Below are 27,695 nucleotides of genomic sequence, written 5' to 3'. Positions count from 1 at the left end.
CATCCACTTGGAACCAATTGAGACTTTCTCAAGTGAAGAGCAGCCTCATATCTGTTCATGCATTAACTACTACTTCATAACTGTGAAAACATGCTTAGACATGTTTTTTTTTATTATGATAGTCTTGATGTCCAGATACTAAACTATACAGGGCAATATATAACAATAGATCAACATAAACCATTCTACATGTTTGTGGTTATACTTCAAGTTGATTAATTATATGCTGGCCTCTGCTCAAGAAGGTGGGACTTTGCATTATCTATCTACCACTACATTTGATGTTGATCATTGAGAAAGTCCTCTAAATTCTAAAGACAACACCATGTGATTTTTCATATGCTCTTGTCTGAACATGACTCTAATCCTATGGATCTCCTTCACCGATCATTATAGTTGCCGACGGTTTGTTAAGTATCCTTTCATCTATATATATTCATGGCTTCAAGCCTTTAGCACCAACACAAATCATTCACATTCCAACTCTCATTTGAAGTTCAAAAACTTGAGTCTTTTCTATATACAAGTCTAATCTCTTCTTTTCAACACTTACAACAACAATGGGTTTTCGTTTACCTAGTATCATCAAAAGGTCATCATCTTCAAAATCTATGGGCGTTCCAAAGGGATATCTAGCAGTGTACGTAGGAGAGAAAATGAAGAGATTTGTGATCCCTATATCATATTTAAAGCAAAAATCATTCCAAGAATTGCTGAGCCAAAGTGAGGAACAATTTGAGTATGATCATCCAATGGGTGGTCTCACTATTCCTTGCAGAGAAGAAGTTTTCTTAGACATCACTTCTAGCTTAAATTGAAGTAGCTCTCTGAAGATAGTAGAAGATTGACATAGATATTTGACCAATTTTTGTAGCAAATTAGTTTTTTACCTTCAAAAGATTTTCTCTTTTGTTGTTATCATACTTGGATGTAAAACATTCATCTGAATGAGAAATTTTTAAACACTGTTACATTATTTCTCTATTCCTTCCCCTTATTTATAAATATGAAAATAGATTGCTAAATTTTCAGTTTATAATCTCTCTGATAAAATGAAAAATTCATTCACTTCAAATATAAAATCGAATCCCCCCCTGTTGCAAAAAAAATAGAAACTTAAAACAACTTCAAGAAAAACACTGAATCTAACTATATTGATTTATTTGTAGTTTTCTTTGTGTTTTTAGTCATAGATCCTGTTGTTGTTTTGTAAAAAAACAATGGTTTATCTCCATTTACTTGTCACCTACAATTTCAGACAGTTGCCAATTATCTAGTATTAGAGATATAGTTTAGTTACAAGTAGTATTAGTACTATAGTGGAATAATTCACTCATTTGTAATATTCATTTTATCATCAATACAAAGATTATTTGAGTTTTCTCCCATTCCTTCCATGGATGCCATGTTTCATAACATCTAGTTTTTCAAATTATTTTGAAGGAGAAAATTACCAGAACTCCATGCCAAACATTAGAAGTGAATTCGTGATTTTATGTTTTGAGAAAATTAAATAGTTAAAGACTAAAGAGCCATAAGATACAGCAGGGCAGTTTGAAATTTGAATCAACTTCAAACTATAGGAGTTGAAAGAGCCCTTCTGAATAAATGTGAAATATTTAACCAAACTAACCAATGGAAGCAAAGGCAGTTTCTGAAGACATAGGCCGAACCTAATTAATTTGGCTAAATTATCAATAGTTATTGATTTTGTTTAAGAATTTTAATTACTTACATGGAATTAGCAAAACAGGTTTTGTTGCATAGGAAGATTTAGCTGGATTTTACAGAAGTAAAAGAAACAGAATATCTTATTTCAACAGACTTAAAGAACTAACTATTGTAGTAGGCTTTATCTTTTAAATCAGCAAAGTTATTTATTCTTCATAAGCAGGCTTAAATTTAAAGAACCAACTATAGCTAGTGAAATTTGTAACTGAAAAAGTAAATGAGCTCAATGTGTCATTAAACAAGAAAAAAGAGGACAGTAATTTTTTGGATTTGTTATCCAGATAGTAAATTTTCTCCATTTCCCATGAAAAGGGTAATATTTACAATTAAAAAAGATGCCTATAATGAAAATTGTCTCAAATAATCTAGTCTATGTGAGTATCCTACAGTGTAAGATTCATAGTCCATTCAAGGAAGAAATTATATGTTGGAAGACATCTTCCGTACAAGGAATGGTGAGGCCACCAATGGGATGATCATATCCAAACTCTTCCTCGGCTTGACTCAACAAGTCTTGAAATGAAGGTTTGTTCAAGTATGATACAGGGACTACAAACCGCGCCAGTTTCTCTCCAACATACACGGCAACATAGCCCTTTCTCACTTCTACTGATTTTGATGTTGCTTGTCTAGCTGTTACCGATCCTCTTAGAATAGAGTTTAAACGGAAACCCATTTTTTGTTATTGTTTGAGAGAAGAACAAATAAAAAATCTCAAATGTAAGAAGGATGTAAGTTGTAACTAAATATTTGATGATGCCAATGATTTGTGCTGTTTATGAAGGAGAGAGGAAATGTATTTATAGATTTTGAAGTTCTCTAAAAACTAAATTTCAAGAGAAACTACTATTGGAGGGTTTGATGGATAGAGAGCATAGGGATAAGGTAGCATGTGGTGCTGTCTTAGAGTGTACTCAAGTGCAGCCTCATATTTGTTGATGATTTAATTGGTGTCCTTCATAATTTTGTAAACATGCTGAAGACATGTTTTCTTCATTATAATAATACTGATGTCCAGCTGGTAAGTAGACTATCAGGCCATGGATAACAATAGATCAACAGAAACCATTCTACATGTCTGTGGTTGTACTTTCAAGTCTATCTACTACACCATTTGAAGTATATCCATTCATTAGAGACAACACCATGTGATCTTTCATATTCTCTTGTCTGGCCATGACTAAATTCTCATGGCTCTCCTTCATTGATCATTGTAGTTGCCGACTGTTTGTTACATATCCTTTCATCTATATATATTCAAGGCTGGAAAAGCAACTAGAACCAACAAAAAACCATTCACATCCCAAGGCATTTGAAATTCAGAAATTTGAGTCTTCTATATACAACTCTTTCTTTTTTAAACCAATCCACTCTTACAACAATGGGTTTCCGTTTTCCTAGTATCATCAGAAGGGCATCATCTTCAAAAGCTGTGGACGTTCCAAAGGGATATCTAGCAGTGTACGTAGGAGAGAAAATGAAGCGGTTTGTGATTCCTATATCATATTTGAACCAAACTTCATTCCAAGAATTGTTGAGCCAAGCTGAGGAACAATTTGAATTCGAGCATCCAATGGGTGGTCTTACCATTCCTTGCAGAGAAGACGTTTTCTTAGATATCACTTCTCGCTTGAATTGAATCAGCTCTCTGAAGATATCAAAAGACTAACATAGATATTTGACCAATTTTTGTAGAACTTTAGTTTCTTATGTTGTAACTTGTGTTGGGGGTCTGCTGCAATAACTTGACCAAGAAGATGACGAAGATGAATACGATGAAGTGTGCACATAAATTCCGAAGATTGTTGTATATCTTGATTGTTGAGAAGAGGCTGCTGCACTTGAAACCTGAAAAGTTTAATAGTTATGCATGTAAACTCAAAGCGTATGGGGTTGCCATACTAACCTTTAGGTTCGATTCGCCCCCACCAATAACTGTAATTGGATGCAATAAGGAATGACCGGCGAATCCCCTTCAGGATACTATGAGTTCCTTGACGTGTATTGCACAACCACACCAAGCGTATCTCCTAACAGTATTTTACAGATTTATGGTTCCAGCAATTCACTCATGCATTAGAGAATTGATGGATGATTTAGAGTAAGAGAATGATGGAGAATTATGTTGTTGTTCTTTTTTTGTGTTTTTTGTGTATCCAACTAATGCCCAAATGACAAGCATTTATAGTGCATTATATGACTCTTCACATGAGAGAAGGCACCCCTTTGACTTGAATCAATGCTATGATTCATTAAGCACCCCTTTGCCAAAGGTTATGATCATATACACTTGAATCAATGTTATGGTTCATTAAGCACCCTTTTGCCAAATGTTATAACCATATACACTTGAATCAATGTCATGATTCATTATCTATCAATCAATAATAATGTTCCAATGTATATGAATGATTCCCATGAAGAGTTACAACTTTTGGTTCTAAAGTGATTACATTATTTTGGAAATCACCAACAATCCCCCACCATTTTCAAAATACTAAATCACATAAATCCGGAAATTCCATGCCTTCAGATAATGGTATCTCGCGATTTGAACCATTACTTAGTAAGTTAAGTTTTCGCTCATTCCCAAATAGTATGGTAGGCAAGCTTTGAACCAACTATTCATTAGTACAAGTGTGCATAACTTACACATAGAATCTCGGTACCATTGATAAAGAGACTTGTAAAATGACACATTAAAAAGGCCTTGTGTCATATATCCCTTTTCATGAGAATTTAAGAGTCAAACCCTTGAACTCCGTGAAGCGGCCAAACTTCATTCTCACATAGGTAGACTATATCGGGAATGCCCCATAAGTATGCATTCCAGCAAATATATGCTATATGTCCATTAAGAGGAAAACCTCATCCTACCTTTTTTCTTCTTATGGTCCAAGTACTTTTACCCCTTGGGATGTTATCTATCGTCAAGTACTTCAATCACTCTAATAGTGTACTTTCACCATTGAACCCAAGACTTGATACTACTCAAGTGTGGGTTGAGTTTCCACCATTGGTAATCAATTAGATTTGGGTTTGTACCACATCCCTAATAATGTCTTCAATGTATTCAACATCATTTCCAAAGACATCATTCCTTGTCAATCATTTCGTCAAATAATTGCAAGATTTTCTTTTAACTTTTATAAACTTTGAATATTCAATTCTTCACATAGATTTTGTATTCTCATAGCTATGTCTATGGATCAACTTATATACTCTTGATAGTATTCACCAACTATCATCAAACCATGACACACTTTTGTCAATTGAGTATATTGTAATAATGCACAAACTTTTATGTCATTACACCTTTGCTATAACAATATTTAACATGCATTTCAATTTGAATTTCAACTTTTCGTTTATATCTAGTCAAGATATATCATACATTGAATGCATTAAACATACATAGCAAAATAAAACTTGATCATAAAAGAATGTCGTAACCAAACTTCGTAAGATGGGATTAAACATGCAAGTTATATACTCCACATAAAATTAAATATAACACAAACATTTTGATTTTAGTTATCATATAACTAATACATATATCATAAATTCATTGTGTTAAATTCAAGTTTATGTTTAAATATGTTCAATACTAAATTTCAATAAACAATGACATAGAAGAATAAACAATGAACCAAAATCATTAATATTTTCTATGACTTTCTTCCATGAACATATATCAACTTACAATAATTCAAAACATACCCAAATTATTTTAACATCATGATAAACAAGAAATTAACCATTACTTTTCATATTATCATGTACATATAATATCAACACAATACTAATGATAATAATCTCTTACACAAAGTAAATAATATCATTAAAGCAACCACTTGATATTTTGACAATTTATCTACACTACTTTCATAAATAAAATAGTGTTTAAACATTCTTAACATATTACTATACTCATCAAAATTCATACACTTGAACAATTTCTAAATCATGTATATATATGTCACCACATGTTAAATCTAACATATTCATATTTACTTAGATACTATACACATGCATTTAGAACACTAAATATTTCATAATAGGTAATCACTTATATGCACATTATTTCATGTTCAAATTAACATCAAAAAGATTTCAAACGATAAATTTTATACATATCAAAATTTATCATGCATATATTATCGACAACCACATGTAAATTTAACATAAACACATCACATATGAAATATTTATCCATAAATTTCCACAACATATGTTCATAAAAGGAATTTGTTTACCGTTCACCGTAGTCATGGATGAAAATATAAGCTTTCATCTCTCCCAAAATTGCAGCCATTAATCACAAGTAAATCATGAATCGAACCTAAAGATTGTTGTAACTTGTGTTGGGGGTCTGCTGCAATAACTTGACCAAGAAGATGACGAAGATGAATACGATGAAGTGTGCACATAAATTCCGAAGATTGTTGTATATCTTGATTGTTGAGAAGAGGCTGCTGCACTTGAAACCTGAAAAGTTTAATAGTTATGCATGTAAACTCAAAGCGTATGGGGTTGCCATACTAACCGTTAGGTTCGATTCGCCCCCACCAATAACTGTAATTGGATGCAATAAGGAATGACCGGCGAATCCCCTTCAGGATACTATGAGTTCCTTGACGTGTATTGCACAACCACACCAAGCGTATCTCCTAACAGTATTTTACAGATTTATGGTTCCAGCAATTCACTCATGCATTAGAGAATTGATGGATGATTTAGAGTAAGAGAATGATGGAGAATTATGTTGTTGTTCTTTTTTTGTGTTTTTTGTGTATCCAACTAATACCCAAATGACAAGCATTTATAGTGCATTATATGACTCTTCACATGAGAGAAGACACCCCTTTGACTTGAATCAATGCTATGATTCATTAAGCACCCCTTTGCCAAAGGTTATGATCATATACACTTGAATCAATGTTATGGTTCATTAAGCACCCTTTTGCCAAATGTTATAACCATATACACTTGAATCAATGTCATGATTCATTATCTATCAATCAATAATAATGTTCCAATGTATATGAATGATTCCCATGAAGAGTTACAACTTTTGGTTCTAAAGTGATTACATTATTTTGGAAATCACCAACATCTTACCTTCAAAAGATGTTTACTTTTGTTGTTACTTGGATGTAAAATGTTCATCTGAATGAGAAATTTATGAACACTATTCTCATATTTCTCTAATTCTTCTCCTTATATATCAACATGAAAATTGATCGCTAAATGTTCATTTTAGAATCTCTATGTGATCATAAAAGGAAAATTTCATTTACTTCAAACATAAAATCGACTTCCCCTGTTGCAAAAAATAAATAGAATGTTAAAAGTAATTTTATTGATTTAGTGATCATAAATGAAGTGTATATTGCGGGGAAAAAAATATTCAGAGAAAAACACAGTCTAATTATATTGATTTATTTGTGGTCATTTTTGTCTTTAGTGTCCCTCATCCTGTTGTTGCTTTGTAAATATCAATGGTTTATTTGAATTTACTCATTGGCCAAGTTGAGCCTGTACATGGATGTCACCGACAATATCGGACAGTTACTTATTGGAGTTCACTAAAGATGTTTTAATGATGCCAGAAAAGATTTTCTCTCTTGTGAAATGTCAATCAACTTCTATGCATTTAGTCTTCTCATTAAAAATTGGATTTGATGAAGATACAAAACCGAGTGATTATCACACATAAGTTTCATAAGGTCTAGTTCATAAAATTTTAACTCTTGTAACCGGTGCTTCGACCATAAAAGTTCACAAGTAGTGTGGGTTATAACATGATACACTGCATCCGTACTTGACCTTACAAGTTACAATAATTGTTTAAATCTTACATGAAATTAAATTTCCTCCAATCAGAACACAATAACCAGAAGTAGAGATTTTATCATTCATATCACCTGCTCAATCTACATCTGAATGTCCAACAATATTGGTATGACCTTCGCCTGAATAAACAAATATGTTCCCAGGTGTCCCTCTATAAAACCATGGCATTACATTGTGTATCACAAGGTGAATTTATAAACAGACTCACAACACTAACATCAAACGAAATATATGGTCTCAATCTCATATAGTGAGATAATTCAATTTCCCACCTAACTTCCGAAATATGTCTGGGCTATGGATATGACTCTCCCTGATTTCGTAAAAGCATCACATTTCCATATGTGTATCAACTGGTTTACAACCGATCCCTGTTTCTTCCAAGATATCAAGGACATATTTTCTGTAAGAAATAACAATATTTGGTTTCAAAGTGGCTGAATAAACGATATTTTATGTCTTTAATGTTTTCTTGTTCATTACTGGTAACAACAATATCATCTACATACAACATAAGAAAAACGAATTTGTTCGAAGATGAATGTCTAAAGAATACAAAATGATCAGCTTCACAACAAATCTTGCCAAATTGTTGAATAACATTGTTGAATTTTCCAAACAAAGCTCGAGCTGGTTGCTTTAGACCGTACAATGAATCTTGTAACTTACAAACAAGGCCAAACTCCCCCTCAACAATAAAGCCAGATGGTTACTCCATATAAATCTCCTCTTCTAAATCTTCATACAAGAAGATACTTTTAATATCAAGTTGACACAAACGTCAATGTTTAATACAAGAAGGTGGTTTCTTTGGATTCTCCAATGAAACCCCGTCTGATAGATTCATGAATTCATTAGGTAGTTTAAGTGGTAGAAACTTCATCCTGGCTCTGATGACCATGTTATGATTTGTGCTAAGAGTGGTTCAACTCAGGTGAAAGCATTGAGTTTCAATGCTATCTATTGTATAGATCTATTAGTGATTCTTTATACTAACTTGACACTACCACGCTACAGTGAATTTTGACAACGCCAAACATTAGAAGGTAGAGTAACTGCAGATAAATATTTGCGATTTTTCTGTTTTGGAATGTGTGGGAAAAACTAGTAGTGAAAGACTTTGATAAGTTCTACCAGCAAGTCAGTTTGAATCTACTTCTAATTACTGAAAGGATTTGAAATTTTTTAAAAGTTTAAAGGTGCTTACCAACAAACTGTCTGACAGAGCCTCGGGAAAAATTGAAGTCTAGGTGTTAATTTCTATTTAGGTGATACGATTAGTTAAAATAACCATGTTCAACTTTTCGTTTTTGAGTATTTGTAAAAAAATTCATCAAACTAGCTAGCTCTTATTATAGAATAAATAGGCGCAAAGCCAATTTCCAAGGACAGGCGAAGCCATGTTTATTTAGCTAAATCATCAAGTTATTGTAGTTCAAGAATTTTAGTAAGCTACCTGGAATTAGCAAAACCGGTTTAGTTAATCTGGATTCTAACAATAACATTAATTTTTCTAGTATTGGAGAAATAAAAGTAATGGATCATATCATTTGAACAGACTTAACATAAAAGAATAAACTATAGCTTGTGATAGGCATTAATTTTTAAATAAGCATAGTTATTCTTCATAAGCAGGCTTATACTAAAGAACTAACTATAACAAGTGAAGTTATAACTGAGCTCACTGTCATTAAATAAGAAAAAAGAGGACAGTATATTTTTTAATGTGATATTCAGATGGTAATATTTCTCCATTTCTCATGAAAAGTGTCATATATTTACAACTTCACAAATCAAATAAATGCCTATTTGAAAAATGTCTCAACTAATCTAGCGTATATCAGTATGATAGAATGTAAGATTCATATCCCATTCAAGCAAGAAGTTATATTTTGGAAGACATCTTCGGAGCATGGAATGGTGAGGCCACCCATTGGATGATCATATCCAAACTCTTCCTCAGCCTGACTCAACAAGTCTTGAAATGAAGGTTGGTTCAAGTATGACACAGGAACTACAAACCGCTTCTGTTTCTCTCCAACATACACTGCAACATAGCCCTTTCTCACTTCTATAGATTTTGATTTTACTGAACCCTTTAGAATAGTATGTAAACGGAAACCCATTTTTCTTATTGTTCAAGTGAAGAACAGAGAAAAAATATCACAAGTAAGAAGGATGTAACTAAGTATTTGATGATGCAATGAGTTGTGCAGTTTGTGAAGGAGAGAGGAAGTGTATTTATAGAGTTTGAAGTTATCTCAAAACCCAGTTCCAAGTGAAACTATTATTGAAGGGTGGAAGGATAGAGAGCATAGAGATAAGGTAGCATGTGGTGTTGTCTTAGAGTGTACCCTACCTTCTTGAACAATGTCCAATACAAAGCTACCACTTGCTACCAAATGAGATGTGCTCAAGTACTACCTCATATTTGTTGATGATTTAATTGCTATACTTCATAATTTTGTAAACATGCTTCAGACATGTTTTCTTCATTATGATAATGCTGATGTACAGCTGGTAAGTGACTATGAGGCCAACGATAACAATAGATCAACATAAATCATTCTACATGTTTGTGGTTTTACTGACAAGTCTATCAATTATACGCCACTTCTGTTAAAGAATTATGCATTATCTATCTACTACAACACTTGAAGTATCTAAGACAACTCCATGCCCTTGTCTGGGCATGACTCATATCTTATGGCCCTCCTTCATTGATTATTACAATTTTCGACGACTTGTTATGTATCCTTTGATTTATATATATTCATTATTGCAAAACATTTCGAACCAACACAAATCACTCACATTCTTAGCCCTTTGAAATTCAGAACCTTGAGTCTTGTTTACTAGTATTTTCTATAGCAGTAATTTTATTTCAAGACATACAGGAATGGGTTTTCATTTACCTGGTATCAGAAGGGCGTCATCTTCAAAAGGCTTGGATGTGCCAAAGGGATACCTTGCAGTGTATGTAGGAGAGAAAATGAAGCGGTTTGTGATTCCAATGTCATATTTGAATCAAACTTCATTCCAAGACTTGCTGAGCCAAGGTGTGGAAGAATTTGGATATGAACATCCAATGGGTGGTCTTACTATTCCTTGTGGAGAAGATCTTTTCGTAGATATCACTTCTCGCTTGAGTAGGTGCTAACATCTTATGAAGATAACTCAGATTAGATTGACATAGATAGTTGACCAAATTTTGTAACAGTTGATCTTACCATGGAAATATTCTCTTTGGTTGTTATCAACAGTCTTTCTGAATATATGAGGAATTTATGAATATATCTTCTTAAATTTTCCCCTCAACAGTCTTTTTGACAATCAAAAGCTCCAATACGATAAATGTTCAGTATATAATCTTTAGATGATCATTAAATGAAAAGATTGTTTCTCTCTCGAAAAGAAATTGTCCATGTTAACATTTCTCTACAAGTGCACTCTAACAACATTTTAATTTCACTCTATTAATGCCTAAAAAAGTTATAATCGTCTGGATCATCTTATCTGCATGTTGCTCCAAATAACGCTTCAAAGGCATTATCGAAGTCGCATTAATAGCAAACACTTGTTCTTTTAATCATATTATTTTTCCTTATTCTGTCATGCTAATTTAATGGAAGGTCCTTTACCTGTTAGCTAATTGAAGTCCTCTAAAATTTCCTCTAAATGGGAAAATTTTAGTCTTCGGATGACTAAGGTTAAGTTCAGGAATTTTGCATATCTGCCTAGAATTAGCAAAACTGATTTTGTGCCTGGTTTTTTATTTTTAATTTTTAAAGAAAGAGTCGATCTGCATAAGAAGAAAGTTTAAGAGTGTGTTTGGAAATTGAGATTTCCACGGTGGAGTGGCTAGTTGATTCAGAGTGGAGGCCACTAGACATTAATGAAGTAATTGAAGTTGAGAAATGTTCAGTTAGAGTAATAAAAGTAACAGATTATCTTATTTCAACAAGCTTAAGGAAATAACTATAACTTGTAACTGGTTTTTTACTTTTAATTTTTAAGGAAACAGAGTCGATCTTCATAAGCAGAAAATTTAGAGTGTCTTTAGAAATTGAGATTTTCGTGGTGGAATCGTGTGCCATCCTTAATCTCCCTGAGATGGTTCTCAACAGTATACAAAGGAAGAATAAAAATTTGATTCTGTGGATACAACTTAAAAATTATTTAAATTCTGTCCCCTAATAAACTTATGTTTGGTACTTTTCTTTGATTCTGAAAAACAACTTTAGCTCTGCACTGACTGTTCATATTATTTTTACTGTGAAATTTGTGAGGATATATATGTCTACTTTTTTCCTTAGGCAAGCAGATGGCTATTTTTTTCGATGTTCAAATTGCGGAAATTGTAATTGATAAAGTAACTGATCTTACTGTCACTACACAAGAACGAAATATGAAAGTTGTTTTTATTTTAATTCAGATAACTATTTTTCTCTGTTTCCAATGAAAAGGTATAATCTTTACAAGTTAAAAAATTCCTACGGTACAAAATTTCTCTACTAATCTGTCAGTATGCTACAGTGTCAGATTCATAGCTCATTCAAGCGAGAAGTTATATGTTGGAAGACATCTTCAGTGCAAGGAATGGTGAGGCCACCCATGGGATGATCATATCCAAATTCTTCTTCCGCTTGATGTAGCAATTCTTGAAACAATGGTTGATTTAAGTATGATATTGGGACCACAAACCGCTTCTGATTCTCTCCAACATACACGGCAACATAGCCCTTTGGAACTTCTGCTGATTTTAGAGCTGCTTGGGTAGCCGTGAATGATGCCCTCCGAATAACATTTAAGCGGAAACCCATTTTTGGTGATTGTTTGAGGGTCAAGAACAAACTCAAGAAAGCAAAGATCTCAAAATAATTTAGAAGACTCCAACTAATACTTGAGGATGTCAATGACTTGTGTTGTGTTTGAAGCCAATTTGTAAGTATACTTATAGTTACTGAGATTCTTTGCAAACCTAATTTGAAGCTAAATTATTGTTTGAAAGAGTTAAAGGATAAGATGATATTGCATGTGGTGTTGTCTAAAGATTGTATCCCGCCCTTTCAAGTGCGACCTCAGATTTGTTCATGCATTAACTATCACTTCATAATTGTGTAAACATGTTTCAGACATGTTTTCTTCACTATCAAAGTGCTGATGTCCAGCTAGTATCGACCTAACGAACGGATAGACTAATCTGCATTATTTCAAGGGGGTGCATTTTCAACCATGAAATTAATTTGATGCTGACTTATGTCTAAGTCCTCCAAAACAACACCATGTGATCTTTCATATGGACTTGCCTCCCATAGTTTTCATGACTCTCATCCATCTTGTGGCTCTCCTACAAGTTTCTGACTGTTTGTTACATATCCTTTCATTCATCTATATATACGAGCATTAAGGAACAACACAAAATCACTCACAACCAAAAGCATTTGAAATTCAGTAAGTTGAGCCTTCTATTTACAAACAAGTCTTTCTTTTTTAAACCAATCTCTTCTTTACAACACATACATACAACAATGGGTTTTCGTTTACCAAGTATCATCAGATCAAGGGCATCATCTTCAAAAGGTTTGGATGTGCCAAAGGGCTATCTAGCAGTGTACGTAGGAGAGAAAATGAAGCGGTTTGTGATTCCTATATCATACTTGAACCAAACATCATTCCAAGAATTGTTGAGCCAAAGTGAGGAACAATTCGAATATGATCATCCAATGGGTGGTCTCACTATTCCTTGCAGAGAAGAAGTTTTCTTAGATATCACCTCTCACTTGAATTGAATTTAGCTCTTTGAAGATATCATAGGACTAACGTAGATATCTGACCCATTGACCCATTTTTGTAGCAGTTTAGTTTCTCACCTTCAGAAGATTAATCTTTTGTTGTTGTAAAAATGTTCATCTCAATGAGAAATTTATCAACATTATTACTAAGTTTCTCTATATTTCGCCTTAAATATAAATCTGAAAGTCAATGCATCTACTATTTGCTAAGTTTTCAGTTTTGAATCTCTAGAGGATATAATGGAATTCAGTTTTTCAATTATAAAATTAATCCCCCTGTTGCAGAAAAATGGAAAGTTAAAAGTAACTACATGATTTAACGATCATAAATTAAGTATATATTGCAAAAAAATAATCTGCAGAGAAGCACATAATTACAGGACTAGAATTTAGATGACAAAAACATGGTTTCTTCAAACATAATAACAGTTTCTTAATTTATCAATCATAATAACATAGAACTAGCCAAATATTTTACAACCTCCTGCTTTTTTTAATTTTTAATTTTTTTTATAATTCGAGTATCACAGCTGTCAAGTCTAATAAAACAACATAAATGACAAAACTCTTCCAAAAAAATTTAACATTATTTCACTCACATAGTTCGAAGCCGAATCCTCTATTTACTCAGGAGGAAAATTTTGACACATTATCTAAGTACTCATAGCATGTCATCCAAGCACTCCTAAATTACAGTCTCGCACTTTACTTTTTCCTAATTTTAAAAATGGCAGAACATCCCTATTTAATGTGTGCTATTAACTGAGCCATTCAACAAGGCCGTCGCTGAAACATGACTCGTGCTACCAAAGATTGAATTTTTTCTTCCATGATCCATCCTTGGGTGATTTCTACAATTATATAAATATATACATATCTTGTTCAATAATTTTGAATTTTATTACTTTGCCTCAAATTATTTGCAATTCTTATTGCGTAGGATTTTTCAATTTTAAACTTAATAAATGTAAATGATCCATATATATAGATCTTCAAAAAAATATTATTTAATCCACTGTAATATAGTATGAATTTTCAATATAAGGTACAAAAAGGCACTGCATAGGATAATAACTTTGAAGAGCATATGCAAAAACAATCTGTTACTTTGTATTATAATTTTTACAAATAAGTTTATAACATATATTCATTAAACATTGGCCTAAAGCCCCAAAAAAGTTATAATCTTTATCCATAACTATCTTCCTCAAATGCTTTTTCTCGTGCCTTTCACTTACAAAGGAGACTGAAATGGACAAGAAAAAAAGGTGTCTTCTGTACAAATTAAGTTAAATAATCTATGTCAGATCCTTCTTCCAAAGGGGTTAGCACCTACTCAAACGAGAAGTGATATCTAAGAACATGTCTTCTTTGCAAGGAATAGTGAGACCACCCATTGGATGATCATATTCAAATTGTTCCTCAGCTTGGTTCAATAAGTCTTGAAAAGAAGGTTGGTTGAGGTATGATATTGGGATCACAAACCGTTTCATTTCCTCTCCCACATATACTGCTAGATATCCCTTTGGAATGTCCACACCTTTTGAAGATGATGTCCTTCTGAGGATACTATTAGGAAAGAAGAGAAATGAGAGTAAAATGATTTGTTATTGATGAATTGATCATTACAACTGGTATATATACAAAACTGTAAGTGCATGGTAACCTATCATAAGCATGCAATATATGATAAGAACCCTAACAGCTGTAACTTGCTCAGCAAGGAATTGTAAACTAAGTGATATTATGATCACTGAGTAATATCCCCCCACAAGTTGGAGGTTGATAGATGTTAATCAAGCCCAACTTGGATAATAAGGCATGAAATGTCTTTGGAAGTAAAGCTTTTGTAAAGAAATCAGCTACTTGGTCTTGTGAAGAAACTGGTAGCAGCTTAAGTATGCCAGAATGCAGCTTCTCTCTGATCAAATGGCAATCAATTTCTAAGTGTTTTGTGCGCTCATGAAACACAGGGTTAGAGGCAATGTGAATGGCACTCTGATTGTCACAATAAAGCACAGGAAGCTTGGTACAAGAGACATGCAAATCTCTGAGAAGATACAGAATCCACTGAAGCTCACAAGTAGCAGATGCAAGAGCTCTATATTCAGCCTCAGAAGAAGATCTGGATACAGTGATCTGCTTCTTTGTCCTCCATGAAATGAGAGAGCTTCCTAAAAAGAAACACTGACCAGAAATTGATTTTCTAGTGTCAAGACAGCCAGCCCAATCTGCATCTGAAAATCCTTGGAGGTCAAGAGAAGTGTTTCTGGGAAAGAACAAACCATTGCCTGGACAACCCTTGAGGTATTTTAAAACTCTGAGAGCTGCATGGTGATGAACTTGAGTTGGTTTAGAGAGAAATTGACTCAGTTGCTGGGTGATGAAGGTAATGTCTGGCCTGGTAGTGTTAAGATATAGCAGTCTACCTACTAATCTCCTATATGCAGGAATGTCATCATAGAGAGGACCAGAATCATGATGAAGCTTAACTGATGAATCTGAAGGAGTGGATACAGGTTTGGAACCTATAGTACCTGAATCATCAAGTAAGTCCAAGCAATATTTTCTCTGACAGAGAGAAATCCCTGATTTGGAATGTGCAACTTCAATGCCTAAGAAGTATTTTAACTGGCCCAAATCCTTGATTTTAAACAATGAATCCAAAACACATTTAATGCGAGTGAATTCCTGAAGAGAATTGCCTGCAAGGATGATGTCATCCACATAAACTAAAAGAATAGTAAATGAGGATGATGTTTTCTTCACAAACAAGGAATGATCAGAGGCTGCCTGAATGTAATCATGTTGCATGAGAGTGGAAGTTAATCTTTCATACCACTTCCTACTGGCCTGTTTCAAACCATACAAGGACTTCTGCAATTTACAAACTTGGTTTGGTTTATCAGTCTTAATGCCAGGTGGAACTATCATGTATACATCTTCTTGAAGTTCACCATGAAGAAAGGCATTATTAACATCAAGCTGATGAATATGCCAGTTATGAATTGAAGATAAAGCAATGACCAATCTCACAGTTGTAAGCTTGGCAACTGGAGAATATGTGTCAAAGTAATCCAAGCCTTCAATTTGATTGTATCCTTTGGCCACAAGCCTAGCTTTGTATCTCTCAATTGAACCATCAGCATGAAACTTGATTTTATATATCCATCTGCAACCAATAGGCTTGACATTGGGAGGTAAATCCACAAGCTTCCAAGTACCAGTTTTCTCAAGAGCTTGAAGTTCAGCTTGCATAGCATTCTTCCAACAATCAAATTTACTTGCCTCAGCATATGATGTGGGCTCAGATTGAGAGTGAAGGGACATAACAAAAGAAGAATGAGTGTTAGATAACATGTGATGAGAAACATAATGTGAAATGGGATATGTGGATGCATGAATGTTATTGCAAACATAATCTTGCAAATAAGAAGGAGTAATAATATTTCTGGTGGAATGTCTGGGAACAAAGGGAACAACAGTTGAAGAGGAAGGGACAGATTCAACAATGGGAGATGGCTGTGAAGAAGAAGTAGTAGTAGGTGGAGAAACAATGTCATCAAAAATGGGAGGTTGTGAAGGAGAAGTATCAACAGAAGGAGAAGGAGAATGATGAGAGAAATACTCCCAATCAGGTGAAGTAGAAGAGGGTGAATGAGGATAAGGGATATGATTTTCATGGAAAGTCACATGCCTAGAAACAAAAATTTCTCTGGAATGGAGATCATATAATGTGAAGCCTTTATAACCTGTCTTGTAACCCAAGAAAATGGATTTTCTAGCTCTAGGCTGTAACTTTGTTCTATGAGATTGTAAGGTGGAAGCATAACAAAGGCATCCAAAAACTTTAAACAAAGAAATGTTAGGAAGTTTATGATGAAGCATGAAATAAGGTGAGTGATTTTGTAATATAGGTGTAGGAACTCTATTAATAAGGAAAACTGCATGATGAATAGCATAAGACCAAAAAGAGGGTGGAAGTTTGGATTGATACAATAAGGCTCTTCCAACATTTAAAATATGTTGATGTTTTCTTTCAACCCTACCATTTTGTTGTGGGGTTTCAACACAAGATTTTTGATGAATAATACCATGAGTTGCATAAAATGAAGGTAAATTGAATTCAGGACCATTATCAGATCTTATGAACTTGGGGGTTGTATGAAAATGATTTTTAATCATGAGAATGAAGTTCTGGACATGACTAGATACTTCAGATTTGGTTTTAAGAAGAATAACCCAAAGAAATCTGCTATGGTCATCTAAAATAGTAAGAAAGTACCTATGTCCATGCACAGAAGTGACAGATAAAGGACCCCAAATGTCCATATGTATAAGCTCAAAATTGGTAGAAGCATATGAAGAACTAGAGATAAAAGGTAAATGCTTATGCTTGGCAAAGTGACAAAGGTCACAAGTATCTTTATTATTGAAAGTAATATCAGGATACAAAAGAGACATTTTGGAAAGTCTTTGATTAGACAAATGACCAAGTCTAAAGTGCCATAAGGCATCATTGGGTACAAAATGATCATGTTTATTACAACTGAAAGGTAAAATAACATTGCAAGAAGCACTAGAAACAGAAGGTGACTCAATATTTGAAGCCTTGCATGAAGGATAAAACTTGTACAAGCCATCCACTTGTTTAGCCAAACCAATCATCTTCAAAGACTGTGTGTCCTGTATGATACATTTGTCAAGATAAAATTGAAAGAAACAAGACAATGATTCACATACTTTGGCTACAGAAATGAGATTGAGTCTAAAATGAGGTGAATAAAGAACATGATGCAAGGTAAACTTGGAATTGAAAGAGACAGTACCAGCATGATAAGCTAATACCAAATTACCATTAGGTAAAGAGACATACATAGGTTTGATTCTATAAAATGAACTGAAATATGAAAGATCACAACAAATATGCTCATTGGCACCTGAGTCAATGAGCCAAAAGGAAGGTTTACTTGTGGAAGAAGAAACAGAAGCAGATATACCTGCAGAAGCATCAGGTGTTGCAATGCTGGTGGAAGTGATATGATTTGAAGTAGCTTGTGAAGGAGGAGATGCTGAAACAACTAAATTTGATTGTTGTAGCATGGATACAAGCTGAGCAAGCTGCTCTTGAGAGAAACCAGCAGATGAAGAACTTGCAGAAGCACCTGAACTAGGAGAAGATGAAGTACCAGTTTCCACATCTTCTTGGCAAGCAGCATTTGCATTGGCACGAGGCATGGATCTATTGTTAACATTGGGGTAACCATGCTTCATGTAACAAAAATCCACAGTATGATTTGTACGGTTGCAGAAAGTACAAAACCTAGTTGGTTTATTACCATAGGAACCTTTACCACGCCCTTGAGGTTTCCTTGATTCAGAAGCATTAATTTGAACAGAGGAATCTTCAGAAACACTTAATGAAGTGAGAGAAGCATGATTACTCTCTTCTTGAACAACCAAAGAGTAAACCTTGTTCAAAGAAGGAAGAGGATCAAGAAGAAGAACTTGAGTTCTCACCACAGAAAACTGATCATTCAAACCAGTTAAAAACTGCATTATTTGATCTTCATTTCTATGATACTTAGCAGTTCTTGAAGCAACACAACGACAGGGATGAACACAAACACAGTTAGGGATTGGTCTGTGTGAAGATAACTCTTCCCAAAGAGATTTCATTTCAGTGAAATACTCTAAAACACTCTTAGAACCTTGCTTCAAGTTGTTAATTGATGAACGCAAATTTGCAATACGAATACGATCAATTTTGGAAAATCTTTCTTTCAGATCAAGCCATACCTCAAGAGCAGTGTCACAAAACACAATAGTTGGTGCAATAGATTCTGACACCGAATTGATGAGCCAAGATTGAACCAGATGATTACAACGTTCCCAAGCTGAACGGTTCAAATCATCTTCATCAGGAATTGGAATTGAACCATTGATGAAACCTAATTTGTTCTTCGTTCCTAAGGAGCGCTCAACAGTGCGGCTCCATGCAATGTAATTAGAACCAGTGAGCTTAGGAGTAATAGAAAGAGAATTAGGATTCTCACTAGGATGAACTAAGTAAACAGATTCAGTATCAGGAGATGAATTACGAGGCGCCATGGAAATTCAGAGAAGAATTTAAGTTGCAGAAAAACAGAGTATGAAGAAGCTTCAATGAAGAAGATGAAGATAAGCAAGAAATTGGTGCAACTGTGAAAATCAACGGCGTAACAAGGTTGAAACAACCACAAGAAGCAAAAATCACGGTGGAAAACAAGAATCAACACCGGAAAGAACAAGAATCAACGATCAAAATGATGATCGGAGAAGAAAATGCAGCGGAGAAAAACGGTTACAAAACCGTTATTGGATCGTAACAACCTTTCTCCTATGGAGAAGAGGCGCATGATACCATATTAGGAAAGAAGAGAAATGAGAGTAAAATGATTTGTTATTGATGAATTGATCATTACAACTGGTATATATACAAAACTGTAAGTGCATGGTAACCTATCATAAGCATGCAATATATGATAAGAACCCTAACAGCTGTAACTTGCTCAGCAAGGAATTGTAAACTAAGTGATATTATGATCACTGAGTAATAGATACCAGCTAAACGAAAACCCATTCTTGTATGTGTTGGGAAAACAAGAGAGATTGATCTAAACAAAGAAAGACTCAGGTTTCTGAATTTCAAATGTTTTGGAATGTTGATGATTTTGTGTTGGTTGTAAAGGCTTGCAGCAATGAATATATATAGATGAAAGGATAAGTAACAAATCGTCGGCAAATATAATTTTCAGTGAAGGAGGCCATAAGATTTGAGTCATGGTCAGACAAGAGCATATGAAACATCACATGGTGTTGTCTTAAGAGTTTTGAGGACTTTCTCAATTATCAACGTCAAATGTTGTGGTAGATATATAATGGAAGTCCCTCCTTGTTGAGCAGAGGCCAGCATATTGTTAATGGACTTGAAAGTAAAACATGTAGAATGGTGTATGATGATCTATAATTTTGGCTTATAGTCATTTATCTGCTGGACTTCAACATTATCATATTGAAGAAACATGTCTAAAGCATGTTTACAAAATTATCGAGTACCAGTTAATGTGTGAACAAATATGAGGTCGGAACACCAAGACAACACCACATGATATCTTATCCTTTGTTCTCTATTATTTTACCCTTTCAAACAATATTTTAGGCTTGGAATTGGGTTTCAATTTCAAGACAGCATTATTGACTATAAATATACTTCCTTTTGTATTCACAAACAACACAAGTCAGTGGCTTTCTCAAGTTTTTAGTTTCATCCTTAATAAGTTTAAGTCTTTTTCTCTGTTGAGTTTGTTCATCCTTCAAACAATCATAAGAAATGGGTTTCCGTTTAAACGTTATTCGAAGAACATCATTAACTGCTAGCCAAACAGCATCAAAATCTTTACAAGTGCCAAAGGGATATGTTACTTGAGCTAACCATCGTTTCAGAACTTATTGTGCCAAGCTGAGGACGAGTTTGGATATGATCATCCCATGGGTGGCCTCACCATTCCTTGCACAGAAGATGCCTTTCAACAGATAACTTCTAGCTTGAATGGGCTATGAATCTAACACCAAAAGAGAATGACATAGTTTATAGACATTTTTGTAAACTAGGCATCTTATCAAATTGTAAAGATGAGCAAAGAAATGAGAATTAGATTGACAATTTTGTAGAGTATTATTTTATGTTTAATGACAATGAATTCGTTTACTCAAACATCTCATGTGTTTTTGGTTTATTAGTTTAAATTTACACATTCTAAGCCATTTGAAATTCACTTGAATCTTGTATTCTATTACTTTCTAGAGAAATATTTTCTTCAAGACATAGAAGGCTGGGTTTTCATTTACCTAGTATCAGACGGACTCTTCAAAAGGCTTGGATGTGCCAAAGGGATACCTTACCGTGTATGTAGGAGATAATGAAGCGGTTTTTGTTTACAATATCATATTTGAATCAAATTTCATTCCAAGAATTGCTGACCCAAGCTGAGAAAGAATTTGGATATGAACATCTAATGGATGGTCTTACTATTCCTTGTGGAGAAGAGATTTTCTTAGATATCTCATCTCGGTTGAATAGGTGATAACTTAGAGACGGCTGACGTAGATAGTTGACCACTTGACCAATTTTTGTAACATTTTAACTTACCATGGAAATATTCTCCTTTGTCACAGAGAAATGTTCAGTTAGACTTCAACAATGACACTAGTTTTGCTAGTATTTAGAGTAATAAAAGTAACAGATTATCTTAATCCAACAGGCTGAAAGAAATAACTATAACTTGGTATTGGTTTTTTATTTTTTTATTTTTAAAGAAGCAGAGTTGATCTTCATAAGCTGAAAATTAAGAGTGCGTTTGGAAATTGAGATTTCCACAGTGTAGTGGCTAGTTGATGCAGAGTGGAGGCCACTAGGCATTAATGAACTAATTGAAGTTGATAAATAATATATATAATATGTCTCCATAATCTCCCTGAGATGGTTCGTTACTGTATACAAAGAAAGAATAAAAATCTGATTCTGTGTATAAAACTTAAAAGTTATTTAAATTGTACCCTAAATAAACCTATGCTTGGTACTTTTCTTTGGTTATGAAATAATTTTAGCTCTGCACTGACTGTTCATATTATTTCTACTGTGAAATTTATTAGTGCATGTCTACTTTTTTTTCCGTTAGGCAAGTTGATTGCTATATTTTCATGATGTCCGTATTGCAGATAGAGTTTAAATTGTAATTGATAAACTAACTGAGCGCACAGTCGATACGAGAAGAAATATGAAAAATGTTCTCCTTTTAATTCAGATAACTGTTTTTCTCTCTATTTCCCATGAAAAGGGATCATCTTTACAAGTTAAAAAAGATTCCTATGGTACAAAATGTGTTTACTAATCTGTCAGTATGCTACAATGTCAGATTCATAGCTCATTCAAGCGAGAAGTTATGTGTCGAAAGGCATCTTCAGAACAAGGAATGATGAGTCCACCCATGGGATGATCATATCCAAACTCTTCTTCAGCTTGACTCAATAAGTCTTGAAATGATGGTTGGTTCAAGTGTAACACCCCTACTAGAAATTACCTAGGATATCTAGCATGTGTGTTAAACTTGGCATTGGATACATTAAAATTACAATAATAAAAAAATTTCCTCTGAATAAGATATAAAAAATTCTCGTCTTATACCTCTGAAATAACACTATTGACGTGAACTTCCAGCGACTTCTGCTTCTTCATCACGAACCATGTTGTTGTCTAGTAACCTGAATATCTGAAATAAATAAAAGGGATTGGGGTGAGACAAGATGTCTCAGTGAGTTCCACCTATCCTAGGTTGTAGGCAATCTCAGGGAACCTAGGATCGCCATTTGTTCTAAACTCAACCCATTTCGGGTTCATACAGTCTTTATCCTACACAACTGAGCGATCGGGGATAACTAGGATCGCTACCTAGAATACTATCACGATTCTATCATAATGTCATATTCTTATTCATACACATACTCATAATCATAATCATAATCATAATTCTTGACTTAAAGTTCATGTCATTAATTATATATTTCACTATGTGCGTATAGATCATATTATCTTTTCGTTGTGGCGACGGTAACTATTTCATTTTTGTTACTATGAGCCGTACCTCATAGGCTACATTATCTCTTCGTTGTAGCAAATGGTGTTTTTTGCATTTGTTACTATGAGCCGTACCTCATAGGCTACATTATCTCTTCGTTGTAGCAAACGGAGATTTTCGCATTTGTTACTATGAGCCGTACCTCATAGGCTACATTATCTTTTCGTTGTAGCAAACGGGTATTTTCGCATTTGTTACTATGAGCCGTACCTCATAGGCTACATTATCTCTTCGTTGTAGCAAACGGGCATTTTCGCATTTGTTACTATGAGTCGTACCTCATAGGCTACATTATCTCTTCGTTGTAGCAAACGGAGATTTTTCATTTTTTTTTAGCGTGTTACTCTTTTAAAAAAAAATTTCTTTCAAATCATTACTATAAGGATATATATTAATTTGATTGGTTAGCATTTTATTGCTAGAACCGATTCACATGATCAACACTTTTATAACATTGATATCATATAAAATTTCATTCACATTATCATGACTTTGCATAACCATTTAAACCTCGTTTGTATTGAGTAAAAGTAAATAACACAGTTTCAAATTCATTTTTTCCAAAATTATATATATATATATATATCGGATATTTTACCTTGATTCTATCCTCCATCATTAGTGCTAGCAAAGACATACACATTAACATAAAGGGGTTTATAACAAATTAATAAGGGTGCCTAATTATGAACAATCATTCTAACTATTTCATAATTATACTATTCATGTGACATAATTCACTATCCAAAATGGAGGGTTTACTATCTACAGGAACTCACCTTAGCATTTTCCTGAATTCTCTACACCATTTAGGTCTCAAATAACTTCTGTCAGCTCCATAATCACGCTTCTTCAAAATGACTGATTTCGGCTTATCTTTTCTGCTTTTAACTTTCTGCATTTCAACTTGAAAACAAACACTTATTCAGCCCTTTGAACATACATATTAAGTTCTGGAGTCATTCACCCAACTTAGATTCACATTTTAGCTTATTTTGGAAAAATCTATGTCAAACCCGTAAGTAAATTTCAGCAGAATTTTACAAACTTTAAATGTGTTTTCTGAGTCCATTCTTAATCCGAATCATGCAAAGTTTATATCCGAACTGAAGGGAAATAAGCGTAGAATCCGAAACTTCAACAATTACTTAATTCCATATTACTCAGAAAGAGATGTGACGAATATACTACCAATATGCTATACGAATTTTTACCCAATTTTCATAAGGTTCAAGTACAATCACCTTTAACAACAATACACCATTTTGATCACCAACTCATCTTTCTTACATCAACAACAAACCATTAACAATGATCTTCAACAACAATTCTCTAATTATCTCATTTCATGAACCAAGCTACTCTAACATGAAAATTATCATAGAAATTCAAACTTTCTCACACAATTCACATACCCATTAACTTAATCAACAATTCAATCTATAACAATTCAAATTCAAGCTTAATTTAGGATTCTCACCTTGTTTAAAATAAACTCTAACTAGAATAAGCTTCCCATTTGAGATTCCACTTCAAACCTTGAACCAAGCAACCAAACAAAACACCACCATGAATTTCCTCTCTTGAACTCTTTCCCTCTTGCTTGCAAATGAAATTTTCCCAAAGTCTAGAAGGATGGGTACATGGCTGATTTGAAGGAAGAGGGATTAATTTTGAAGCTTATTTCTTGGTCTAATCACTACAAGGGACACTCTTAAACTATTTTCATGAAGAATTAATGATTTTTGGTGGATTGGGTGAGGAGAGGAAGAGAGGGCGTGAGCTAGAGAGGAAGAGAGAAGAAAAATCTGAAAATTGGGGAGAGAGAGAAAGATGGAGAAAAGTGTAGAAATTTCATGTTTTGTCTTATTTATATCCTTAGGTAAGAAATGACCAAAATGGCCTTTTCTACACTCTTCAAACTAAAATATCCGATAAAATATGGTAAGTTTTAAGCGAAATATTTCATTCCCCATAGTCCATTGAAATTATGTTTCAGCCCTGAAAAGTCTTACGCACAATTACCATTTTGTCATTCCCTTAAAAAAATTGCAAAGATAAAATAATCGATACTGAATTTTTATATGCGGGGTATTACATACATCAACTATGATAATGGGATTACAAACCGCTTCTGTTTCTCTCCAATATACACTGCAACATAGCCCTTTCGAACTTCTACATGTTTTGTTGCTGCTTGGTTGGCACTTAGTGATGCCCTTCGAATAACATTTAACGGAAACCCATTTTTGTACTTGTTTTAGGGAAGAAAAAACTCAGCTTTAGAAGGATGTAACTAATATTTGAGGATGCCAATGAATTGTGTTGTGTTTAATCTGAAGGAAATTGTTGGTATATTTATAGTTATTGAGGTTCTCTGAAAACCCAATTACAGTCTAAATTATTGTTTGAAAGAGTTAAAGGGTTAGATGAGATAGCATGCGGTATTGTTTTAAGATTGTGCCCCACCCTTTCAAGTTATTAATAGTTATTAAAATGTGAATATTATAGGTTTAACTCATCATTATGTAAGCTATACAAATTAAATAGATGTATCTTAAATTTATTTTGCAGATAATTTTATAGTTATTATGGGGGAGCAAATGCATTGTCTACAAGGGCCTATTTTGATTACTTTTTTCTTCTATTTATCTATATAATTGTTTTGAGCCATTGTTTTTTTCATTTTATGATTAAAAGACATTAATGTGGTACTGAACTAAAATGGTGCGGTAGATGTGGTATTCATTTAATTTGTTAGTTATTAAAAGATAACTATATAATCAAATATATAGGCTAAAATATGGTATTGGTCCCTGCAAAATAGGTCAGTTTTGGTTTTAGTCCCTGTAAATTTTTTTTATAGTTTTTGGTCCCTGCAAAAATAGGTCAGTTTTGGTTTTAGTCCCTGCAATTTTTTTATAGTTTTTGGTCCCTGCAAAAATTTTTGTTTTTGGAAATAGTCCGTGACCCCAGTTATGTGATGATTTGTCACTTTTATAAATTAAAAAATAATTATTGTATCTGTTTTATTATTATTTTTTAATTAAATAATAATTATTGTTATATAAATTATAAAAAATAATATTCTTTTTATTAAGTAAACACATATGCCACATATGCATAAAAGTGAAAAATCATCACATAATTGGGGTCAGGGACTATTTCCAAAAACAAAAATTTTTGCAGGGACCAAAAACTATAAAAAAAAATTGCAGGGACTAAAACCAAAACTGACCTATTTTTGCAGGGACCAAAAACTATAAAAAAAATTTGCAGGGACTAAAACCAAAACTGGCCTATTTTTGTAGGGACCAAAAACTATAAAAAAAATTTGCAGGGACTAAAACCAAAACTGGCCCATTTTGCAGGGACCAATACCATATTTTAGCCCAAATATATATGTATGTCAATGTATCTTATATATTTTGTTACTGTATTAAGTGTCAACAATTCAACACACTACAATATACCACTTTTTGCCCGTGCGTTGCACGGGGCAAAGACTAGTATTTGTTCATTCATTAACTATCACTTCATAATTGTGTAAACATGCTTTAGACATGTTGTCTTCATTATGATAGTGTTGATGTCTAGCTGGTAAGTGACTAGCTATATGGTGATGGACAACAATAGTTCAACATAAACCATTCTATATGTTGGCCTTTGCTTAACAAGGTGGGACTTGCATTATCTATCTACCACAACATTTGATGTTGATCCTTGAGTAAGTCCTCTGAAGACAACACCATGTGATCATTCATATGCTCTTGTCTGGCAATGACTCAAATCTCATGGCCCCTCTTTTACTGATCATTGTAGCTGCCGGCGGTTTGTTACTTATCCTTTCATCTATATATATTCATGGTTGCAGGCATTTAAGACCATCACAAAATCATTCACATCCCACATAATTTGAAATTTAGAAACTTGAGTCTTAAACAAGTCATTTTGCTTGTAGAGTTCAAAATCTTATTTTCAACACATACATATACAACAATGGGTTTTCGTCTACCTAGCATCATCAAAAGGGCATCATCTGCAAAAGTTGTGGACGTACCAAAGGGATATCTAGCAGTGTACGTAGGAGAGAAAATGAAGCGATTTGTGATCCCTATATCATACTTGAACCAAAGTTCATTCCAAGAATTGTTGAGCCAAGCTGAGGAACAATTCGGATATGACCATCCAATGGGCGGTATCACTATTCCTTGCAGAGAAGACCTTTTCTTAGAAGTCACTTCTTACTTAAATTGATTACCTGTTAACCCTCTGAGGATATGACAAGACTAACATAGATGTATGACCAATTTTTGCAGTAGTTTAGTTTCTCACTTTCAAAAGATTTTTTCTTTTGTAGTGATCATACTTGGATGTATAAACTTCATCTGAATGAGAAATTTATTAACATTATTACTGTATTTCTCTATATCTTCCCCTTAAATATCAATATGAAAATTGATTGTTATATGTTCAGTTTATAATCTCCTTCAGCGGTATAATGGAAGATTCAGTTATTTCAATTATAAAATTGATTCCCATGTTGGAAAAAAAAAAAAAGGAAAGTTAAAATTAACTATCATGACTTGGTGATCAATATATTGCGAAAAAAAAATATGCAGAGAAGCACGCTATT

General features: G+C 33.6%; 8 protein-coding genes and 1 long non-coding RNA gene across 9 annotated transcripts; 5 read left to right on the top strand and 4 right to left on the bottom strand.

The window, feature by feature from the left end:
* The first annotated feature begins 122 nt into the window (after positions 1 to 122).
* LOC146931231 (auxin-induced protein X10A-like) lies at positions 123 to 984 on the top strand. The gene has a single exon (XM_085702711.1). The coding sequence runs from the start codon at positions 561 to 563 to the stop codon at positions 816 to 818; it is 258 nt and encodes an 85-aa protein (XP_085558837.1). The 5' UTR covers positions 123 to 560; the 3' UTR covers positions 819 to 984.
* A 953-nt stretch (positions 985 to 1,937) lies between these two features.
* On the bottom strand, positions 1,938 to 2,543 carry LOC146931230 (auxin-induced protein 6B-like). Its single transcript, XM_085702701.1, has one exon. The coding sequence runs from the start codon at positions 2,405 to 2,407 to the stop codon at positions 2,129 to 2,131; it is 279 nt and encodes a 92-aa protein (XP_085558827.1). The 5' UTR covers positions 2,408 to 2,543; the 3' UTR covers positions 1,938 to 2,128.
* Positions 2,544 to 2,959: 416 nt separating this feature from the next.
* LOC146931229 (auxin-induced protein 15A-like) lies at positions 2,960 to 3,655 on the top strand. Its single transcript, XM_085702712.1, has one exon. The coding sequence runs from the start codon at positions 3,113 to 3,115 to the stop codon at positions 3,368 to 3,370; it is 258 nt and encodes an 85-aa protein (XP_085558838.1). The 5' UTR covers positions 2,960 to 3,112; the 3' UTR covers positions 3,371 to 3,655.
* Positions 3,656 to 9,319: 5,664 nt separating this feature from the next.
* On the bottom strand, positions 9,320 to 9,845 carry LOC146931228 (auxin-induced protein 15A-like). Its single transcript, XM_085702705.1, has one exon. It carries the CDS (start codon positions 9,711 to 9,713, stop codon positions 9,450 to 9,452), a length of 264 nt encoding a protein of 87 aa, XP_085558831.1. The 5' UTR covers positions 9,714 to 9,845; the 3' UTR covers positions 9,320 to 9,449.
* Positions 9,846 to 9,864: 19 nt separating this feature from the next.
* Positions 9,865 to 10,905, top strand: LOC146931227 (auxin-induced protein 15A-like). Its single transcript, XM_085702709.1, has one exon. It carries the CDS (start codon positions 10,487 to 10,489, stop codon positions 10,745 to 10,747), a length of 261 nt encoding a protein of 86 aa, XP_085558835.1. The 5' UTR covers positions 9,865 to 10,486; the 3' UTR covers positions 10,748 to 10,905.
* A 1,086-nt stretch (positions 10,906 to 11,991) lies between these two features.
* Positions 11,992 to 12,505, bottom strand: LOC146931226 (auxin-induced protein 15A-like). Its single transcript, XM_085702700.1, has one exon. It carries the CDS (start codon positions 12,408 to 12,410, stop codon positions 12,132 to 12,134), a length of 279 nt encoding a protein of 92 aa, XP_085558826.1. The 5' UTR covers positions 12,411 to 12,505; the 3' UTR covers positions 11,992 to 12,131.
* Positions 12,506 to 13,118: 613 nt separating this feature from the next.
* LOC146931225 (auxin-induced protein X10A-like) lies at positions 13,119 to 13,532 on the top strand. Its single transcript, XM_085702710.1, has one exon. The coding sequence runs from the start codon at positions 13,119 to 13,121 to the stop codon at positions 13,377 to 13,379; it is 261 nt and encodes an 86-aa protein (XP_085558836.1). The 3' UTR covers positions 13,380 to 13,532.
* Positions 13,533 to 22,200: 8,668 nt separating this feature from the next.
* On the bottom strand, positions 22,201 to 24,904 carry LOC146931224 (uncharacterized). The gene is made up of 3 exons (XR_015006622.1): positions 24,540 to 24,904; positions 23,839 to 23,965; positions 22,201 to 22,693 (listed from the first exon to the last, which is right to left on the bottom strand). It is a non-coding gene; the product is annotated as an uncharacterized LOC146931224 (long non-coding RNA).
* A 1,864-nt stretch (positions 24,905 to 26,768) lies between these two features.
* Positions 26,769 to 27,480, top strand: LOC146931223 (auxin-induced protein X10A-like). The gene has a single exon (XM_085702713.1). It carries the CDS (start codon positions 27,059 to 27,061, stop codon positions 27,314 to 27,316), a length of 258 nt encoding a protein of 85 aa, XP_085558839.1. The 5' UTR covers positions 26,769 to 27,058; the 3' UTR covers positions 27,317 to 27,480.
* Positions 27,481 to 27,695: the final 215 nt, after the last annotated feature.

Source organism: Medicago sativa, chromosome 4 (genome assembly GCF_051527215.1).
Source record: "Medicago sativa cultivar Bolivia chromosome 4, Bolivia_mono, whole genome shotgun sequence".
NCBI lineage: Eukaryota > Viridiplantae > Streptophyta > Magnoliopsida > Fabales > Fabaceae > Medicago > Medicago sativa.
This window is presented reverse-complemented; position numbering and strand designations above follow the sequence as displayed.

Bases quoted from the DNA above. Each gene is read 5' to 3' on its own strand.
- LOC146931230 (XM_085702701.1), bottom strand. From the start codon at position 2,407: ATGGGTTTCCGTTTAAACTCTATTCTAAGAGGATCGGTAACAGCTAGA.
- LOC146931228 (XM_085702705.1), bottom strand. From the start codon at position 9,713: ATGGGTTTCCGTTTACATACTATTCTAAAGGGTTCAGTAAAATCAAAA.
- LOC146931227 (XM_085702709.1), top strand. From the start codon at position 10,487: ATGGGTTTTCATTTACCTGGTATCAGAAGGGCGTCATCTTCAAAAGGC.
- LOC146931223 (XM_085702713.1), top strand. From the start codon at position 27,059: ATGGGTTTTCGTCTACCTAGCATCATCAAAAGGGCATCATCTGCAAAA.
- LOC146931231 (XM_085702711.1), top strand. From the start codon at position 561: ATGGGTTTTCGTTTACCTAGTATCATCAAAAGGTCATCATCTTCAAAA.
- LOC146931225 (XM_085702710.1), top strand. From the start codon at position 13,119: ATGGGTTTTCGTTTACCAAGTATCATCAGATCAAGGGCATCATCTTCA.
- LOC146931226 (XM_085702700.1), bottom strand. From the start codon at position 12,410: ATGGGTTTCCGCTTAAATGTTATTCGGAGGGCATCATTCACGGCTACC.
- LOC146931229 (XM_085702712.1), top strand. From the start codon at position 3,113: ATGGGTTTCCGTTTTCCTAGTATCATCAGAAGGGCATCATCTTCAAAA.